Source organism: Salmo salar, chromosome 14 (genome assembly GCF_965601325.2).
Source record: "Salmo salar chromosome 14, fSalSal1, whole genome shotgun sequence".
NCBI lineage: Eukaryota > Metazoa > Chordata > Actinopteri > Salmoniformes > Salmonidae > Salmo > Salmo salar.
In genome coordinates this window covers 51,201,026-51,223,996 of record NC_138304.1, presented here as the reverse complement: position 1 = coordinate 51,223,996, position 22,971 = coordinate 51,201,026, and the positions used below count along the sequence as shown (strand labels likewise).

The 22,971-nt window shown below is 45.3% G+C and overlaps 1 protein-coding gene across 5 annotated transcripts in view; it reads right to left on the bottom strand.

Annotated features, from left to right (window-relative positions):
* LOC106595545 (receptor-type tyrosine-protein phosphatase mu) overlaps positions 1-22,971 on the bottom strand; it is a 716,546-nt gene that overhangs the window by 231,845 nt on the left and 461,730 nt on the right. For 3 of the 5 annotated variants that reach the window (XM_045694495.2, XM_045694499.2, XM_082961032.1), the window contains 4 exons: positions 21,001-21,277; positions 14,059-14,095; positions 12,729-12,803; positions 4,337-4,472 (listed from right to left, as the gene is read on the bottom strand). In XM_045694495.2, the coding sequence (XP_045550451.1) occupies positions 4,337-4,472; positions 12,729-12,803; positions 14,059-14,095; positions 21,001-21,277 (525 nt within the window). The remainder of the gene's footprint in view (positions 1-4,336; positions 4,473-12,728; positions 12,804-14,058; positions 14,096-21,000; positions 21,278-22,971) is intronic. The other 2 variants (XM_045694501.2, XM_045694500.2) reach the window with 1 other exon arrangement.

Below are 22,971 nucleotides of genomic sequence, written 5' to 3'. Positions count from 1 at the left end.
ACCACCTCTACTACCAAGGAACAAGCATCTACCACTCCCGCGCCCATTACCAAGGACCAAGCATCTACCACTCCCACAACCAAGGAACTAGCATCTACCAATCCCACCTCTATTACCAAGGAACTAGCCTCTACCACAACATCTACCAATCCCACCTCCACAACCAAGGAACTAGCATCTACCACTACATCTACCACTCCCACCCCCATTACCAAGGAACTAGCATCTAACACTCCCACAACCAAGGAACTAGCATCTACCACTCCCACCTCTATTACCAAGGAACTAGCATCTACCACTACATCTACCACTCCCATTACCAAGGAACAAGAAACTACCACTCCCACCTCCGTTACCAAGGACCTAGCATCTACCACTCCCACCTCCACAACCAAGGAACTAGCATCTACCACTACATCTACCACTCCCACCTCAATTACCAATGAACTAGCATCTACCACTCCCACCTCTATTACCAAGGAACTAGCATCTACCACTACATCTACCACTCCCACCTCCATTAACAACGAACTAGCATCTACCACTCCCACCTCCATTACCAAGGACCTAGCATCTACCACTCCCACCTCCACAACCAAGGAACTAGCATCTACCACTCCCACAACAAAGGAACTAGCATCTACCACTACATCTACCACTCCCACCTCCATTACCAAGGAAATAGCATCTACTACTACATCTACCACTCCCACCTCCATTACCAAGGAACTAGCATCTACCACTCCCACCTCCATTACCAAGGAACTAGCATCTACCACTCCACCCTCCACTACCAAGGAACAAGAATCTACCACTCCCACAACAAAGGAACTAGCATCTACCACTCCCAACTCTATTACCAAGGAACTAGCATCTACCACACCCACCTCCATTACCAAGGACCTAGCATCTACCACTCCCACCAACAAGGAACTAGCATCTACCACTCCCACCTCCACAACCAAGGAACTAGCATCTACCACTCCCACAACAAAGGAACTAGCATCTACCACTCCCAACTCTATTACCAAGGAACTAGCATCTACCACTCCCACCTCCACTACCAAGGAAGTAGCATCTACCACTCCCACAACAAAGGAACTAGCAAATACCACTCCCACCTCCGTTACCAAGGACCTAGCATCTACCACTCCCACCTCCACAACCAAGGAACTAGCATCTACCACTACATCTACCACTCCCACCTCAATTACCAATGAACTAGCATCTACCTCTCCCACCTCTATTACCAAGGAACTAGCATCTACCACTACATCTACCACTCCCACCTCCATTAACAACGAACTAGCATCTACCACTCCCACCTCCATTACCAAGGACCTAGCATCTACCACTCCCACCTCCACAACCAAGGAACTAGCATCTACCACTCCCACAACAAAGGAACTAGCATCTACCACTACATCTACCACTCCCACCTCCATTACCAAGGAACTAGCATCTACCACTACATCTACCACTCCCACCTCCATTACCAAGGAACTAGCATCTACCACTCCCACCTCCATTACCAAGGAACTAGCATCTACCACTCCACCCTCCACTACCAAGGAACAAGAATCTACCACTCCCACAACAAAGGAACTAGCATCTACCACTCCCAACTCTATTACCAAGGAACTAGCATCTACCACACCCACCTCCATTACCAAGGACCTAGCATCTACCACTCCCACCAACAAGGAACTAGCATCTACCACTCCCACCTCCACAACCAAGGAACTAGCATCTACCACTCCCACAACAAAGGAACTAGCATCTACCACTCCCAACTCTATTACCAAGGAACTAGCATCTACCACTCCCACCTCCACTACCAAGGAAGTAGCATCTACCACTCCCACAACAAAGGAACTAGCAAATACCACTCCCACCTCCGTTACCAAGGACCTAGCATCTACCACTCCCACCTCCACAACCAAGGAACTAGCATCTACCACTACATCTACCACTCCCACCTCAATTACCAATGAACTAGCATCTACCTCTCCCACCTCTATTACCAAGGAACTAGCATCTACCACTACATCTACCACTCCCACCTCCATTAACAACGAACTAGCATCTACCACTCCCACCTCCATTACCAAGGACCTAGCATCTACCACTCCCACCTCCACAACCAAGGAACTAGCATCTACCACTCCCACAACAAAGGAACTAGCATCTACCACTACATCTACCACTCCCACCTCCATTACCAAGGAACTAGCATCTACCACTACATCTACCACTCCCACCTCCATTACCAAGGAACTAGCATCTACCACTCCCACCTCCATTACCAAGGAACTAGCATCTACCACTCCACCCTCCACTACCAAGGAACAAGAATCTACCACTCCCACAACAAAGGAACTAGCATCTACCACTACATCTACCACTCCCACCTCCACTACCAAGGAAATAGCATCTACCACTCCCACCGCCAATGAACTAGCATCTACCACTCCCACCTCCATTACCAATGAACTAGCATCTACCACTCCCACCTCCATTACCAAGGAACTAGCATCTACCACTACATCTACCACTCCCACCTCCACTGCCAAGGAACTAGCATCTACCACTCCCACCTCCATTACCAAGGAACTAGCATCTACCACTACATCTACCACTCCCACCTCCACTGCCAAGGAACTAGCATCTACCACTACATATACCACTCCCACCTCCACTGCCAATGAACTAGCATCTACCACTCCCACCTCCACTACCAAGGAACTAGCATCTACAACTCCGTCTACCACTCCCACTAACTTAACTAACTCTTCAAACTAAAAGTTACAGCGGGAAAGACCAGATAATAAAAGTTTGAAAACAGGCCTGTATCCCCCCCCCCCCCCCCCCCTGCTATTGTCAAGGCGTTTTTCCCCTTGCCAGTCCCTTCGTTCCAGATATTGAATGCAGTTATCAAATGGCCCCCTATTCAATACATAGTGCACTACTTTATCACTATATGGCTCTAGTAACTATATAGGGAGTAGGATGCCATTTTGGGACACAGATAAGAGCACACCCAACTAATCTACAGCACACATAAATAAAGTGACATTGTGTTATTTCAGGCCTGCTTGACATGGAGAACAGGGGCTGCGGCTAATGTAAATGTAGGCTGAAGCTATTGGGTGACATGGAGAACAGGGGCTGGGGCTAATGTAAACGTAGGCTGAAGCTATTGGGTGACATGGAGAACAGGGGCTGGGGCTAATGTAAACGTAGGCTGAAGCTATTGGATGACATGGAGAACAGGGGCTGGGGCTAATGTAAACTTAGGCTGAAGCTATTGGGTGACATGGAGAACAGGGGCTTGGGCTAATGTAAACTTAGTCTGAAGCTACAATACATGGTTATAGGAAGGCTATTTATTCTCTCTCTCTCTCCTCTCTGTCTCTTCTACCCCCCTCTCTCTGTTCTCTCTTTCTCTTCTACCCCCCCTCTCTATTCCCTCTCTCTCTCTCCTCTCTGTCTCTTCTACCCCCCTCTCTCTGTTCTCTCTTTCTCTTCTACCCCCCTCTCTATTCCCTCTCTATTCCCTCTCTCTCTCCTTTTTCTATTCCCTCTCTGTTCTCTTCTACCCCTCTCTATTCCCTCTCTGTTCTCTTCTACCCCTTCTCTAATCCCTCTCTCTTTCCTCTGTTCTCTCTTTCTCTTCTACCCCCTCTCTCTCTCTCCTCTTTCTCTAATGCCCCCCTCTTTCTTCTACCCCCTCTCTATTCCCTCTCTCTGTTCTCTTCTACCCCCTCCATATTCCCCCTCTCTTCCTTCCCCTTCTCTCTTTCAGCCTTTCATCATTATTTCCTTCTTATCTCCTATTCTCTAATCTTCCCTTCTATAGTACTCCAAAATATTTCCCTTTTCCTCCCGTCTCCAACCCACTGTCATTGAACGGGGTGGTGCGTCTTGTATGATTGGGCCGCGGAGACATTCATCTTTCACAGCAAACTGTTTCTCATAGCTGTAAACAGACGTAATGTAGCGTATCAACATCATCAAATTCATTATTTACGTTTTGCGCTGACAACGCTGACAACACTGCTGTGCTTTAGAGAGAGAAAACAGGGGAAACGAGTGGAAGAGACTCGTAAAAAAAAAAAAAAAAACTTCTTCCAGATTACAATTGTAAACGACCAAGCTGTCCAAATGTACCCCATGTTGTAAATGTTTGTCTTCTTCAGTTTGTCTCACTGTGTAACAGTGTTTGTAGACGTGACATAACATCAACATAGAGTGACAATATATTAAATATATAGGACACATAACATATAGCAACACATCTTTACACAAAATATAGAACTTCTACAAAATGTCTTACCTTTTCTTCAGGAGGAGGATGACTCCGAGGAAGATGATGACAAAGAGGAGGATGCCAGCGATGACGCCGGTTATCTTCACTGTGTTGTCTGTCTGTTTCTCTGGTTCCACTGCGTCAGGCTTATGAGTGGCCTCTCCTATACAACAACAACAAGACAACATTAACAACTACACAAACAGGCTTATGAGTGGCCTCTCCTATACAACAGGCTTATGGGTGGCCTCTCCTATACAACAACAGGCTTACGAGTGGCCTCTCCTATACAACAACAAGAAAACATTAACAACTACACAAACAGAATTATGAGTGGCCTCTCCTATACAACAACAAGATAACATTAACAACTACACAAAAAGGCTTATGAGTGGCCTCTCCTATACAACAACAGGCTTACGAGTGGCCTCTCCTATACAACAACAGGCTTACGGGTGGCCTCTCCTATACAACAACAGGCTTACGGGTGGCCTCTCCTATACAACAACAGGCTTACGGGTGGCCTCTCCTACACAACAACAGGCTTACGAGTGGCCTCTCCTATACAACAACAGGCTTACAGGTGGCCTCTCCTACACAACAACAGGCTTACGGGTGGCCTCTCCTACACAACAACAGGCTTACGAGTGGCCTCTCCTATACAACAACAGGCTTACAGGTGGCCTCTCCTACACAACAACAGGCTTACGGGTGGCCTCTCCTACACAACAACAGGCTTACGGGTGGCCTCTCCTATACAACAACAGGCTTACGAGTGGCCTCTCCTACACAACAACAGGCTTACGGGTGGCCTCTCCTACACAACAACATACGAAGACATTAGCAGACATCTCCTACTGTTACTTATTACTAATATGCCTATCTATCTTACTAAACAAGGTGAAATCCCTAGTGGTCCTAAGTGGTGATGGTGTAATAGTGGATTGAGTAGTAGATTCATCTACATTGATCTGGGCTAATAGGTCTTGTCCATGTTCTGTTTAACTGGTCGTACTGCGTTTAAAGGAAGACATATCCCTAACCTTTTAATATTGTATGTACAGTGCCTTTCGGAATGTATTCAGACCCCTTTGATATTTTCCACATTTTGTTATGTTACAGCCTTAATCTAAAATGGATTAAATAAAATGAGTGGCCTCTCCTATACAACAGGCTTATGGGTGGCCTCTCCTATACAACAACAGGCTTATGAGTGGCCTCTCCTATACAACAACAAGAAAACATTAACAACTACACAAACAGAATTATGAGTGGCCTCTCCTATACAACAACAAGACAACATTAACAACTACACAAACAGGCTTATGAGTGGCCTCTCCTATACAACAACAGGCTTACGAGTGGCCTCTCCTATACAACAACAGGCTTACGAGTGGCCTCTCCTATACAACAACAGGCTTACGGGTGGCCTCTCCTATACAACAACAGGCTTATGAGTGGCCTCTCCTATACAACAACAAGAAAACATTAACAACTACACAAACAGAATTATGAGTGGCCTCTCCTATACAACAACAAGACAACATTAACAACTACACAAACAGGCTTATGAGTGGCCTCTCCTATACAACAACAGGCTTACGAGTGGCCTCTCCTATACAACAACAGGCTTACGAGTGGCCTCTCCTATACAACAACAGGCTTACGGGTGGCCTCTCCTATACAACAACAGGCTTACGGGTGGCCTCTCCTATACAACAACAGGTTTACGAGTGGCCTCTCCTATACAACAACAGGCTTACGGGTGGCCTCTCCTATACAACAACAGGCTTACGAGTGGCCTCTCCTACACAACAACAGGCTTACGGGTGGCTTCTCCTACACAACAACATACGAAGACATTAGCAGACATCTCCTACTGTTACTTATTACTAATATGCCTATCTATCTTACTAAATGAGGTGAAATCCCTAGTGGTCCTAAGTGGTGATGGTGTAATAGTGGATTGAGTAGTAGATTCATCTACATTGATCTGGGCTAATAGGTCTTGTCCATGTTCTGTTTAACTGGTCGTACTGCGTTTAAAGGAAGACATATCCCTAACCTTTTAATATTGTATGTACAGTGCCTTTCGGAATGTATTCAGACCCCTTTGATATTTTCCACATTTTGTTATGTTACAGCCTTAATCTAAAATGGATTAAATAAAAAAAAAAAAAAAAAAAAACATACTCATTCATCTATACACAATACCCCATAATGACAAAGTGAAAACAGGTTTAGACATTTTTTCTAATTTATATAAAAAGTACAAAACAGAAATACCTTATTTACATAGCCCTTTGCTATGAGACTCTAAATTGAGCTCAGGTGCTTCCTGTTTCCATTGGTCATCCTTTGATATGTTTCTACAACTTGATTGGAGTCCACCGGTGGTAAATTCAATTGATTGGACATGATTTGGAAAAGGCACACAGCTGTCTATATAAGGTCCCACAGTTGACAGTGCATTTCAGAACAAAAACCAAGCCATGAGGTTGAAGGAATTGTCCATAGAGTCAGGATTGTGTCGCGGCACTGATCTGGGAAAGGGTACCAACAACTTTCTGCAGCATTGAAGGTCCCCAAGAACACAGTGGCCTCCATCATTCTTAAATTGAATAAGTTTGGAATCACCGAAACTCTTCTTAGAGCTGGCCGCCCAATCAAACTGAGCAATCGGGGGAGAAGGGCCTTGGTCAGGGAGGTGACCAAGAACCCGATGGTCACTCTGACAGAACTCCAGAGTTCCTCTGTGGAGATGGGAGAAACTTCCAGAAGGACAACCATCTCTGCAGCACTCCACCAATCAGGCCTTTATGGTAGAGTGGCCAGACGGAAGCCACTCCTCAGGAAAAGGCACATGACAGCCAGCTTGGAGTTTGCCAAAAGGCACCTAATAAAAACTGGTCTGATGAAAACCAAGATTAAACTCTTTGGGCTGAATGCCAAGCGTCACGTCACGTCTGTTGGTGAAGCATGGTGGTGGCAGCATCAGGGACTGGGATACTAGTCAGGATCGAAGCAAAGATGAACAGAGCAAAGAACAGAGAGATCCTTGATGAAAACCTGCTCCAGAGCGCTCAGGACCTCAGACTGGGGCAAAGGTTTACCTTCCAACAGGACAACGACCCTAAGCACACAGCCAAGACAACGCAGGAGTGGCTTCGGAACAAGTCTCTGAATGTCCTTGAGTGGCCCAGCCAGAGCCCGGACTTGAACCCAATCGAACATCTCTGGAGAGACCTGAAAATAGCCGTGCAGTAACACTCCCCATCCAACCTGATAGAGCTTGAGAGGATCTGCAGAGAAGAATGGGAGAAACTCCCCAAATACAGGTGTGCCAAGCTTGTAGCGTCATACCCAAGAAGACTCGAGGCTGTAATCGCTGCCAAAGGTGCTTCAACAAAGTACTGAGTAAAGGGTCTGAATACTTATCTTAATGTGATATTTCACTTTATTATATTTTATAAATTAGCAAAAAGGTATAAAAAGAACTTTTTGCTTTGCTATTATGGAGTATTGGGGTGTAGATTGACGAGGGGGAAAAAAAACTATTTAATAAATTTTAGAAAACAGCTGTAACGTAATGTGGGAAAAGTCAAGGGATCTGAATACTTTCAGAAAGCACAGTAGTTCACAACTAAATCGCTCTAACGCCTACGGTTCACTGCTGAAAACATCCTGTTTCATTCCATCCATAGCGGTTGAATTTGGTTTCAAGGTCTCTCAAATAGGCCTGTAAACTGCTAGTAAACCTATCTATCTCAAATAGGCATTCCATAAAAATGGAGATGTCTTTTCTACCCACAGCTTTAAACAGATGCCATACTCTTAGCAAGTGAGCCTGTTTAGGGTACCTATACAGTATTCTACAGTCACTAAATATCACTCTCTGGGCCTGTTTAGGGTAACTATTCTACAGTCACTAAATATCACTATCTGGGCCTGTTTAGGGTACCTATACAGTATTCTACAGTCACTAAATATCACTCTCTGGGCCTGTTTAGGGTAACTATTCTACAGTCACTAAATATCACTCTCTGGGCCTGTTTAGTGTAACTATTCTACAGTCACTAAATATCACTCTCTGGGCCTGTTTAGTGTAACTATTCTACAGTCACTAAATATCACTCTCTGGGCCTGTTTAGTGTAACTATTCTACAGTCACTAAATATCACTCTCTGGGCCTGTTTAGTGTAACTATTCTACAGTCACTAAATATCACTCTCTGGGCCTGTTTAGGGTAACTATTCTACAGTGACTAAATATCACTATCTGGGCCTGTTTAGGGTAACTATACAGTATTCTACAGTCACTAAATATCACTCTCTGGGCCTGTTTAGGGTAACTATACAGTATTCTACAGTCACTAAATATCACTCTCTGGGCCTGTTTAGGGTAACTATTCTACAGTCACTAAATATCACTCTCTGGGCCTGATTAGGGTAACTATACAGTATTCTACAGTCACTAAATATCACTCTCTGGGCCTGTTTAGGGTAACTATTCTACAGTCACTAAATATCACTATCTGGGCCTGTTTAGGGTACCTATACAGTATTCTACAGTCACTAAATATCACTCTCTGGGCCTGTTTAGGGTAACTATTCTACAGTCACTAAATATCACTCTCTGGGCCTGTTTAGTGTAACTATTCTACAGTCACTAAATATCACTCTCTGGGCCTGTTTAGGGTAACTATACAGTATTCTACAGTCACTAAATATCACTCTCTGGGCCTGTTTAGGGTAACTATACAGTATTCTACAGTCACTAAATATCACTCTCTGGGCCTGTTTAGGGTAACTATACAGTATTCTACAGTCACTAAATATCACTCTCTGGGCCTGATTAGGGTAACTATACAGTATTCTACAGTCACTAAATATCACTATCTGGGCCTGTTTAGGGTAACTATACAGTATTCTACAGTCACTAAATATCACTCTCTGGGCCTGTTTAGGGTAACTATTCTACAGTCACTAAATATCACTCTCTGGGCCTGTTTAGGGTAACTATACAGTATTCTACAGTCACTAAATATCACTATCTGGGCCTGTTTAGGGTAACTATACAGTATTCTACAGTCACTAAATATCACTATCTGGGCCTGTTTAGGGTAACTATTCTACAGTCACTAAATATCACTATCTGGGCCTGTTTAGGGTAAATATACAGTATTCTACAGTCACTAAATATCACTATCTGGGCCTGTTTAGGGTAACTATTCTACAGTCACTAAATATCCCTCTCTGGGCCTGTTTAGGGTAACTATTCTACAGTCAGTAAATATCACTCTCTGGGCCTGTTTAGAATGATGGTATTCTCTCCTGCTCACCTCCACCTCTAGTATCAGTCTAGGGGTCTATCTTTAATAGACGAGATGAGGAAGATCCCTATAGCAAATCAGGTTTGGGTCAACCCCTATTGGGCCACGGTCAAAAGTAGTGCACTATATAGGAAAAAGGCGGTGCAATGTAGGACGCAGCCTCGGGTCTGAGGAAAAACGACAACGTAGTTAGAATTCCAACTGTCTAAAACGTCAGCTGCCTTGTGGATACATAATGAATGATACATTATGATATAAATCTTTGCTTGACTGGGTTTATTCTCTCTCTCTCTGTGTGTGTGTGTGATTGACATGTTCTCTCCATCTAACACGTTGATTAGATTCAAATATAGATGTTTAATTCAGAATGGTAGGAAACAACACCGGTGTGAACGATTCACTATCAACTTGCACTGATTGAAAGGTTTTCTCTTTTCCAGGACAATCTGATAACTACAGACTAGTCTGACAGGGAGGGAGAGAGGGAGAGAGGGAGAGAGAGAGAGAGAGAGAGAGAGAGAGAGAGAGAGAGAGAGAGAGAGGGAGAGAGAGAGGGAGGGAGAGAGAGAGAACGATCAAGATAAATATATATGGAGAGAATCCCTGGTCTACAGTGTCCAACTAGGTCCATGTTTGTAATTTTATCCACTAGGCAAATCAGTTAAGAACAAATTCTTATTTACAATGACGGCCTACCCCGGCCAAACCCGGACGATGCTGGACCAATTGTGCGCCACCCTATGGGACTCCCAATCGCGGCCGGTTGTGATACAGCCTGGATTTGAACCAGGGTGTCTGTAGTGACGCCTGTAGCACTGAGATGTAGTGCCTTAGACCGCTACGCCAACTCGGGAGGATTGTCAGTCCACACAGAGAACGGAGACAGGGATATTGGTGTCAGATGTAAGGGTAGATACATGTAGCTAGATTTTTTTATTTATACAGGTTTATTCTCATTGAGATAAATATCTATTTTCCAACAGAGACCTGATCCAATTGCAGCAAGGGGAACAACGTTTCAGACAAACCAAATTACATACACTCACACAACATTAAACAAAACTATAAACACACATACAGTACAACAAAAACATTTAAAAACACAAACATCTTGACTAAAAACAATTACACTCTTCTATAATATATACATCGATCAAGTGTTTAAACTCCGCCAACGAAACTAGATCGTCACATTTTAAAATGTTCAAAAGAGAATTCCAGGACCACGGAGCTGAGTAACTAAAACTATTTCTACCATGTTCTAATTTTTGGTACTGTTAGAAGCAAATCAGATCTACTGTATATCATGAGGAACACAATACATTATTATAGCTGATATGCTTCGTTCTGTCAATGCTACAGGTCACTAAAATCTCATGGAATATATCATGAGACATATTCATTCAAACGGATTCACTTTAACACATTAAATGAGGAAGTACTGAAACTCTGTTAGGATGTTTTACCATAGGTCAGGTCTTATACTGTTAGGATGCTTCACCATAGGACAGGTGTTATACTGTTAGGATGCTTCACCATAGGACAGGTGTTATACTGAAACTCTGTTAGGATGCTTCATCATAGGACAGGTGTTATACTGTTAGGATCCATAGGACAGGTGTTATACTGTTAGGATGCTTCACCATAGGACAGGTTTAATATCGTTAGGATGCTTCATCATAGGACAGGTGTTATACTGGAATTCTGTTAGGATGCTTCACCATAGGACAGGTTTAATATCGTTAGGATGCTTCATCATAGGACAGGTGTTATACTGGAATTCTGTTAGGATGCTTCACCATAGGACAGGTTTAATATCGTTAGGATGCTTCATCATAGGACAGGTGTTATACTGGAATTCTGTTAGGATGCTTCACCATAGGACAGGTGTTATACTGTTAGGATCCATAGGACAGGTGTTATACTGTTAGGATGCTTCACCATAGGACATGTGTTATAGTGTTAGGATGCTTCCCCATAGGACAGGTGTTATGCTGTTCAGATGCTTCATCATAGGACAGGTGTTATAGGGTTTAGGATGCTTCACCATAGGACAGGTGTTATACTGTTAGGATGCTTCATCATAGGACAGGTGTATACTGGAATTCTGTTCGGATGCTTCGTCATAGGACAGGTGTTATACTGGAATTCTGTTAGGATGTTTCACCATAGGACAGCTGTTATACTGTTAGGATGCTTCACCATAGGACAGGTGTTATAGTGTTAGGATGTTTCACCATAGGACACTCTACCCAGCCCTTGTAGCTACACTAGGATTTGATCTAGCCCAGCAATAAACACATTATTAAAATAATCAAAGGCTTGATTAGTTGCTTATTTGAAACAGGTGTGTTAATTAGTGCTGGGCTAGAACTAAAATGTGCATCTGGTGGGTGTCTCCCTGCAATATACTGAGCTAGACTATACTATCCTGTCAGACAGAGATATTAGGACAGACCAGGAAGCTAGCCTGTCAGACAGAGATATTAGGACAGACCAGGAAGCTAGCCTGTCGGACGGAGTAATTAGGACAGACCGAGAAGCTAGCCTGTCGGACAGAGTAATCAGGACAGACCGAGAAGCTAGCCTGTCGGACGGAGTAATCGAGACTGACAGAAGCTAGCCTGCCGGACGGAGTAATCAGGACAGACAGAGAAGCTAGCCTGTCGGACGGAGTAATCGAGACTGACAGAAGCTAGCCTGCCGGACGGAGTAATTAGGACAGACCGAGAAGCTAGCCTGTCGGACGGAGTAATCAGGACAGACAGAGAAGCTAGCCTGTCGGACGGAGTAATCGAGACTGACAGAAGCTAGCCTGCCGGACGGAGTAATTAGGACAGACCGAGAAGCTAGCCTGCCGGACGGAGTAATCAGGACAGACAGAGAAGCTAGCCTGTCGGACAGAGTAATTAGGACAGACCGAGAAGCTAGCCTGTCGGACGGAGTAATCGAGACAGACAGAATAAAGGCAAAGGGCTGGGCAGAGTCAACAAATTCATGTTATTAACAACCCCCCCATGATGTCTCATACATGTAGGTGATGCAGGAAATGGCTGCTCCAGAGATGGGTTGAGCAGAGAGTCTAACCTGTTAGTTGGTCGTCACCAGCCGCAGGCGCGATGCGGATGTACGGAGTAGTGAGCTGAGTCACCAGTATGGCAGCTGAGAGGAGGCACAGTGTCCATGCAGAGAGAGAGAGAGGAAGGAGGCACAGTGTCCATGTAGAGAGAGAGAGAGGAAGGAGGAGGCACAGTGTCCATGCAGAGAGAAAGAGAGAGAAAGAGAGAGATAGAAAGAGGGCACACAGTGTCCATGCAGACGGGGGGTGAGGTAAAAGGAGATAGGGGAGGGAGGGAGAGGGGGGAGAGAGACAGAGAGAGCAGGAGGGGAGAGTGAGCGAGGAGGGAGCGAGAGGGGAGAGAGAGAAACAGAGAGGCCACACGGAAACTCAAAATAGCCATACAAACAAAATCTCAGTCACCAGGCAACATTAATGAAAAAAAAAGAAACTCTCATTGTTACAGAAGATAATCATGTAATTCCTTGTTTGTTAATTTTAAAAAAAGAGCTGTATCTGAACCTTAACCTCTAGGCTAACGTGTTACACGTGACTTTACATGACCGTTTCAGTCTATTTCACCTAATGCGTGTTGTCGTTAGCTCTCTCAACCTTGTGCAGTTAGCTGCTTGACCATCTCTTTCAGGTCAACTTGATTATCACTCGATGTACCAATTCTGACCGTTGCTGTTGACTAAGCGGCAGGCCTTGTTAATCTAACGAGAGGAATGAGGCTGAGATTTACTATTGTAGGGCTTCACTGAGCTGTGTGTAGCCAATGTGTCTGTGTGTTCATGTGTGTCTGTGTGCGTGTGAAGCCTGTGTGTGGTTGGATAAGTCTGTGTGTGCACGTGAGAATATGACCAATCCCATCTCCCCCCCCCCCCCCCCGGCATTATCAATCCCTCTCCTGATCAATAGTGTTTAAGCTGCATCACCTTAATGTCTGGACCAGCAAGACAAGCTGAATAACAATGTGGGTCTGTGTGTGTGTGTGTGTGTGTGTGTGTGTGTGTGTGTGTGTGTGTGTGTGTGTGTGTGTGTGACGAGCTGAATAACAACGTGTGTGTGTGCCCGCGTGACGAGCTGAATAACAGTGCTTGAAGGGAAAACAGTGTTTCTGAGACGTGTGAAAACACTTGTCTGGCCCGTGTGAGGGTGTGCCATGCTGTTTCTTTGTTTGCCAACACTTTATTTCAAGGCTACCTACATAAAGACTGTTGTTCTAACTAGTTCATGTTGTCAGCTCTTTAATAAAGGTGTGTAGGTCACGTTAGAATACTAGACATGACGTCGTCGACGTCCTCAGTGAACCGCGTGGATTCAGGGACGTGTACATGTGACTTGGTGTGGTCCTACCTTTGGTGGCGACTCGGACACAGTCAATCTTGGTCTCCTGTGTGACAAGACAGAAAGAAGATCAAAAGAACAGTTAGCTGTGTGTGTGTGGGGGGGTGTGTGTGGGTGTGTGTGTGTGGGGGGGGGGGGGGGGGGTGTGCCCACGCAGAAACACACGCATACTAGCACGCACACACCGCACTGTCCCTGTGTGTGAACTCTTCAACATCGACCAATAGACAGACAGGAGAGAAGAGAGAGCGAGAAGGCCATGAAAAGAACGTAGTGTGTGCGTGTGTGTGTTGCAGTAGGCACATTCATTTAACAAAATATGTCACATTAACAATGAGACGATCCAATTAACCAATTCATTCATTCACTACTCAATCCGCTCCCCTGCCTCAGTGTTTCTGTTGGACCTTGGTCCACATCAATTTTCATCACATGTTATAAATCGTAAGTCTACTGAACAATTCCAACATTGAATTAGTCAGTCAGTACAGTGGTGAGATTGAACATGAGAGTTAACGGCTGGAGTGGATGTTAACGCTGAGCCGTGTTATTCAAAACATCAGGACTTCCTTGACAGTTAGAGCAAAGAGAAGAAGAAGTCCCAACTATCAAACACCCTCGTTTAATACTCCTAGTTATTCTTACACCTCTGAGGACTGTTGTAACTTCCTGGCCCCCTTCAGAGGATCTAAGTTTTTTTAAATCTGTGATGACTAAAGAAGAGATTCCTTGCGTTAACGTTCACCAATAAGAAGGTGAACGTCGCTCAACAGAAGGGAACTAACAAATGAGCCATTGAAAACCAAAACAAAACCGGTCGGGTTTTAAAAACGTCATGGGGGGGGGGTTCTACTAAGTGGTGGCCAAGCAACTCTAGTTGGGTCATAAAAGATCCCACCATGGACACCCACTGGGATGGGCTGGGCTTTTTAAAAAAACACCGACTGGACTTGATATCAGACAAACTAAGAAAAATGTACCCACACTAACTTAGAATGGAGAAGTGGGTGGAGCAAACAGGAGAAATACAGGTAAAGGTTCCGTTCAACAACGTAAAGAAGAGGAGAAATACAGGTAAAGGCTCCGTTCAACAACATAAAGAACAGGAGAAATACATGTAAAGGCTCCATTCAACAACGTAAAGAACAGGAGAAATACAGGTCCGTTCAACAACGTAAAGAACAGGAGAAATACAGGTAAAGGCTCCGTTCAACAACGTAAAGAACAGGAGAAATACAGGTAAAGGCTCCGTTCAACAACATAAAGAACAGGAGAAATACAGGTAAAGGCTCCATTCAACAACGTAAAGAACAGGAGAAATACAGGTCCGTTCAACAACATAAAGAACAGGAGAAATACAGGTCCGTTCAACAACGTAAAGAACAGGAGAAATACAGGTAAAGGCTCCGTTCAACAACATAAAGAACAGGAGAAATACAGGTAAAGGCTCCATTCAACAACGTAAAGAACAGGAGAAATACAGGTCCGTTCAACAACATAAAGAACAGGAGAAATACAGGTCCGTTCAACAACGTAAAGAACAGGAGAAATACAGGTAAAGGCTCCATTCAACAACGTAAAGAACAGGAGAAATACAGGTCCGTTCAACAACATAAAGAACAGGAGAAATACAGGTCCGTTCAACAACGTAAAGAACAGGAGAAATACAGGTAAAGGCTCCGTTCAACAACATAAAGAACAGGAGAAATACAGGTAAAGGCTCCGTTCAACAACGTAAAGGGAACACGCTAAACACAAGGTGTATCTCTTCCAACATCTGTTTTTACAACAGAAGCCTTTCATTTCTTGTACATTTAGCAATCACTCTTATCCAGAGCGACTTACAGTAGAGTGAGTGCATTCAGTTTTGTACTGGTCCCCCGTGGGATTCAAACCCACAACCCTGGTGTTTGGAAGCGCTGTGTTCTACCAACACGGGGAGCACTGAGCCAATAGCTCTTAAATATCAGCTGTGTCTGCACAGAAGAAACGCCTTCTTACTAACGAGGACAACAGGTGCAAACACATCCTGACCAACGAGGATGATTCCAATCAGTATGCCACACCCAAAAGACAATCAACCTTGAAATAGGACCGTTGGTCTGGAGTAGGACTAGACAGGATTAAACAGTGGAATGGCTGGTGTTTTTTTAAAGTTTTTTTTTTAGAGGGTTTTACTAGTTGGCAGAGCAATTTTCCCTTTCCCCAATTTGGTAGGCAGAGAAGGCAGAGAATGGCGTCAAACACCAGTACAGTATGTGTCGTGTAAGCACCTAAAAGTCGGATGCGATCCACCGACCAAAATCCCCCCCCCCCCTCCAAAAAAAGAAGAAGACCCTCGAAAATAGAAAACGCAATCGAGAGAAAAAGCCAAAACCTGTAACAGCCGTGCCAGTTTGATTATGATAACGTTGGTGTTCACACCACTTCATGGACACACTGTGAAACACCATCGATAGATGTTGACAACGTGGTTTCTACTGTTTCTGAACTATTGGAGGCTCTTAATTTCTAAAATACTTTGACAGCTTCCAGACTACAGTAGCAGGGTTCTTCAACTTCATTCCTGGAGAGCCTACTGTCTGTGATGCTGCATTAGTACACCTAATTCAGTTAGCAAAGGCCCAGATGGAATGTTTTGATCGTGATTGTAATAATTGATTACTGTACTCCAATTCACCCTAGAAAGTTTTGGAATGAGAAATACACTTTCTTCAGAGAGTAAACTCCTTAATCCTCCCTCTGTCATGTGTTGTCTCTGTTCTCTTCTCCAGCTCTCTAACATATCTCTCTCTCTCTCTCTCTCTAACATTTATCTCTGTCTGTCTCTCTAACATCTCTCTGTCTGTCTCTCTCTCTGTCTGTCTCTCTCTCTCTCTAACATCTCTCTCTGTCTCTCTGTCTGTCTCTCTTTCTAACATTTCTCTCTGTCTCTCTCCCCCTCTATCTCTCTATCCTCTCTATCTAAGACGTGTGGTAACTCCTTAAGCACCCTGTTTAAGGTCCATTTTCATTCTGGACCAGATCTCTTCAAGTCACCATTGAACTCTCTGTCACTGCTTAGCTTTGCTTTGTAGAGAGCCGGAGAGGAGGAGAGGAGGAGTGGAGGAGAGGAGGAGGAGAGCTAAGTGCCACTTGATGATGGAGAGAGGAGCTAGAGAGGAAAGAGGCTGCACTCTGAACAATCCACGACACTGTTGTTGTTGAACCTGCCTAATAATACCATTCCCCATCATCACCACTACCACCACCACCACCACCACCACCACCATCACCACCACCACCACAACCACAACAACCACCACCACCACCACTACCACCACCACTACCACCACCACCACCACCACCACCACAGCCACCACCACCACCACCACCACAACCACATCACCACCACAGCCATCACCACCACCACAGCCACCACCACCACCACCATCACCACAACCACCACCATCATCACCACAACCACCACCACCACCAAATCACAACAACCACTACCACCATCACCACAACCACCACCACCACCACCACATCACAACAACCACTACCACCATCACCACAACCACCACCACCACATCACAACAACCACTACCACCATCACCACAACAACCACCACCACCATCACCACAATCACAACCACGACCAGCACAACCACGACCAGCACAACCACCACCACCACCACTACCACCACCACCACCACAACAACCACCACCACCACCACCACCACAACCACAACAACCACCACCACCACCACTACCACCACCACCACCACCACCACCACAGCCACCACCACCACCACCACCACAACCACATCACCACCACAGCCATCACCACCACCACAGCCACCACCACCACCACCATCACCACAACCACCACCATCATCACCACAACCACCACCAACACCAAATCACAACAACCACTACCACCATCACCACAACCACCACCACCACATCACAACAACCACTACCACCATCACCACAACAACCACCACCACCATCACCACAATCACAACCACGACCAGCACAACCACGACCAGCACAACCACCACCACCACCACGACCACCACCACCACCACAACCACCACCAACATCACCACCACGACCACCACCACCATCACCACCACCACAACCACCACCACAACAACCATCACCACCACCATCACCACCACCATCACCACCACCACCACAACCACCACCACAACAACCACAACCACAACCACCACCATCACCATCACCACCACCACCACCAACCACCACCACCTCCATCCCTCCAGTCTATCACCTAACACTACAGTCTATCACCTAACACTAGTCTATCACCTAACACTACAGTCTATCACCTAACACTACAGTCTATCCCCTCACACTACAGTCTATTACCTAACACTACAGTCTATCACCTAACACTACAGTCTATCACCACACACTACAGTCTATCACCTAACACTACAGTCTATCACCTAACACTACAGTCTATCACCTAACACTACAGTCTATCACCACACACTACAGTCTATCACCTAACACTAGTCTATCACCTAACACTACAGTCTATCACCTAACACTACAGTCTATCCCCTCACACTACAGTCTATTACCTAACACTACAGTCTATCACCTAACACTACAGTCTATCACCACACACTACAGTCTATCACCTAACACTAGTCTATCACCTAACACTACAGTCTATCACCTAACACTACAGTCTATCCCCTCACACTACAGTCTATTACCTAACACTACAGTCTATCACCTAACACTACAGTCTATCACCACACACTACAGTCTATCACCTAACACTAACACTACAGTCTATCACCTAACACTAGTCTATCCCCTAACACTACAGTCTATCCCCTCACACTACAGTCTATCACCTAACACTAGTCTATCACCTAACACTACAGTCTATCACCTAACACTACAGTCTATCACCACACACTACAGTCTATCACCTAACACTACAGTCTATCACCTCACACTACAGTCTATCACCTCACACTACAGTCTATCACCACACACTACAGTCTATCACCACATACTACAGTCTATCACCTAACACTACAGTCTATCACCACACACTACAGTCTATCACCTAACACTACAGTCTATCACCTCACACTACAGTCTATCACCTAACACTACAGTCTATCACCACACACTACAGTCTATCACCACACACTACAGTCTATCACCTAACACTACAGTCTATCACCTCACACTACAGTCTATCACCTAACACTACAGTCTATCACCTAACACTACAGTATATCACCACACACTACAGTCTATCACCTAACACTACAGTCTATCACCTCACACTACAGTCTATCACCACACACTACAGTCTATCACCACACACTACAGTCTATCACCTAACACTACAGTCTATCACCACACACTACAGTCTATCAACACACACTACAGTCTATCACCTAACACTACAGGCTATCACCTCACACTACAGTCTATCACCTCACACTACAGTCTATCACCTAACACTACAGTCTATCACCACACACTACAGTCTATCACCTAACACTACAGTCTATCACCTCACACTACAGTCTATCACCTAACACTACAGTCTATCACCTAACACTACAGTATATCACCACACACTACAGTCTATCACCTAACACTACAGTCTATCACCTAACACTACAGTCTATCCCCTCACACTACAGTCTATCACCTAACACTAGTCTATCACCTAACACTACAGTCTATCACCACACACTACAGTTTATCACCTCACACTACAGTCTATCACCTCACACTACAGTCTATCACCTCACACTACAGTCTATCACCTAACACTACAGTCTATCACCTAACACTAGTCTATCACCTAACACTACAGTCTATCACCACACACTACAGTCTATCACCTCACACTACAGTCTATCACCTCACACTACAGTCTATCACCTCACACTACAGTCTATCACCTAACACTACAGTCTATCACCTCACACTACAGTCTATCACCTCACACTACAGTCTATCACCTCACACTACAGTCTATCACCTAACACTACAGTCGATCACCTCACACTACAGTCTATCCCCTCACACTACAGTCTATCACCTAACACTACAGTCTATCACCACACACTACAGTCTATCACCTAACACTACAGTCTATCACCACACACTACAGTCTATCACCTAACACTACAGTCTATCACCTCACACTACAGTCTATCACCTAACACTAGTCTATCACCTAACACTACAGTCTATCACCTAACACTAGTCTATCACCACACACTACAGTCTATCACCACGCACTACAGTCTATCACCTAACACTACAGTCTATCACCTCACACTACAGTCCCTAAAGTCAGCTGTCAGTCTATCATTTCGACTTTAAATAAAGCATCATTTTTCAAGCTGTTTTTAAAAATGTGGACTAATCAAAAATCTGTTTAAGAACACATTCTTATTTACAATGACGGCCTTCACCGGCCAAACCCGGACGACGCTGGGCCAATTGTGCGCCACCCTATGGGACTCCCAATCACGGCCGGTTGGTATACAGCCTGGATATCAAACCAGGGTGTCTGTAGTGATGCCTCAAGCACTGAGATGCAGTGCCTTATAAGGAGTAAGATAATGACATATGTTTCTATTGTGTGAAACCGCTAATTTCCATTTTTTTTTGGGGGGGGGGGGTCACCAAATTATGGTGTTGGTGCCACCATCTGAAAAAGTTAGTGGCACCAGTACCACCAGGGGAAAATGTTAGTCTGGAGCCCTGCCATACCAATACCGTAATATCCCTAGTAGAGGTACCCACCACGTTAGCCGTGCTGACAGCCTGGTAGTAGATGCTGTAGCTCTTCTGGGGCAGTAGGGGGGCGTTCCAGTATCCATTACCATAATACCACTAGAACAACCATTAACACCCACACCAATACCTTAATATCCCTAGTAGAGGTACCCACCCCGTTAGCCGTGCTGACAGCCTGGTAGTAGATGCTGTAGCTCTTCTGAGGCAGTAGGGGGGCGTTCCAGTAACCACCGTAGGTCTTGTTGTCTCCCACAGTGAAGGGTTGAGGAGCCTGTAGCCCCACGGCTGGGAACTCAGCTGTGAAGTAGTACTGGGAGTTTAGGACCGTGGAGTTCTGGAAGTGGATGGGGACAGGGTAACAGCGGAGAATCTCAACCGCACCCCTCCTCGCCCTCCGAGGCCTCTCCTCTTCTACCACCACCTGGTATACACTGAGGGGGAGAAGGAGGAGAGAGGGGGGAGAAGGAGGGGAGAGAGGGGGAGAAGGAGGGGAGAGAGGGGGAGAGAGGGGGGGAGGGAGGGGGAGAAGGAGGGAACAGGGGGAGAAGGAGGGGAGAGAGGGGGATAAGGAGGGGAGAGAGGGGGAGAGAGGGGGAGAGAGGGGGAGAAGGAGGGAAGAGGGGGAGAAGGAGAATATGGGGGGATACGTGAATACAATATTTAAGAATAAACAAAGCATATTTCTAAAATAAATTTTTTGTTCGATTTTAAATATCCAACTAATTTCTTTTAATTTGCTTACCAAGAAACCCAGTTAAACCTGTAATACTTTATCCTTCATACTTTATCCTTAAAGGGACATTTCTAAAATGTTGGGGTGGTGCTGGATGATGAATACGAAGAAGAAACATTTAATACCGTATCCTGTTTCAGTACGACTATTATCAACTCACACCTGAAATGTTTTTCTACGAACCTAAACTCTCTGTCTTTTTAGTTCCCTCATCCTGTCCTTCTGTGACCTTGGTGTCCTGACTTCACCTGCCCTCTGCCCTCTGCTCTCATTAGGAGACATTTCATTAGGGTTGTGATTCCTCCTGTAAACCTCTCAGCAGCAGTTCATATTTTATCTCCTTTTATCTCCTCTCTCCACCCAGTCCAGCTGAACTAAGCAGAAGAGAAAGAGACCAAAGTCACTACTAACACTGGATGACTGTTCTATAAGGAAGGCTCTGAGAGAATTATGTGGTTTCACTTCGACATTGGGGGGGACTAGACCACTGTGGTTCCACTTCAACATTGGGGGGACTAGACCACTGTGGTTCCACTTCAACATTGGGGGGACTAGACCACTGTGGTTCCACTTCAACATTGGGGGGACTAGACCACTGTGGTTCCACTTCAACATTGGGGGGACTAGACCTCTGTGGTTCCACTTCAACATTGGGGGGACTAGACCACTGTGGTTCCACTTCAACATTGGGGGGACTAGACCACTGTGGTTCCACTTCAACATTGGGGGGACTAGACCACTGTGATTCCACTTCAACATTGGGGGGACTAGACCACTGTGGTTCCACTTCAACATTGGGGGGACTAGACCACTGTGGTTCCACTTCAACATTGGGGGGACTAGATCACTGTGGTTCCACTTCGACATTGGGGGGACTAGACCACTGTGGTTCCACTTCAACATTGGGGGGACTAGACCACTGTGGTTCCACTTCAACATTGGGGGGACTAGACCACTGTGGTTCCACTTCGACATTGGGGGGACTAGACCACTGTGGTTCCACTTCAACATTGGGGGGACTAGACCACTGTGGTTCCACTTCGACATTGGGGGGACTAGACCACTGTGGTTCCACTTCAACATTGGGGGGACTAGACCACTGTGGTTCCACTTCGACATTGGGGGGACTAGACCACTGTGGTTCCACTTCGACATTGGGGGGACTAGACCACTGTGGTTCCACTTCAACATTGAGAGGACTAGACCACTGTGGTTCCACTTCAGCATTGGGGGGACTAGACCACTGTGGTTCCACTTCAACATTGGGGGGGACTAGACCCCTGTGGTTCCACTTCAACATTGGGGGGGACTAGACCACTGTGATTGTAGCTCAGTATTAGGAAGGTGTTCCTAATGTTTTGTACACACAGCTAGTATTTTATACATTCAGCA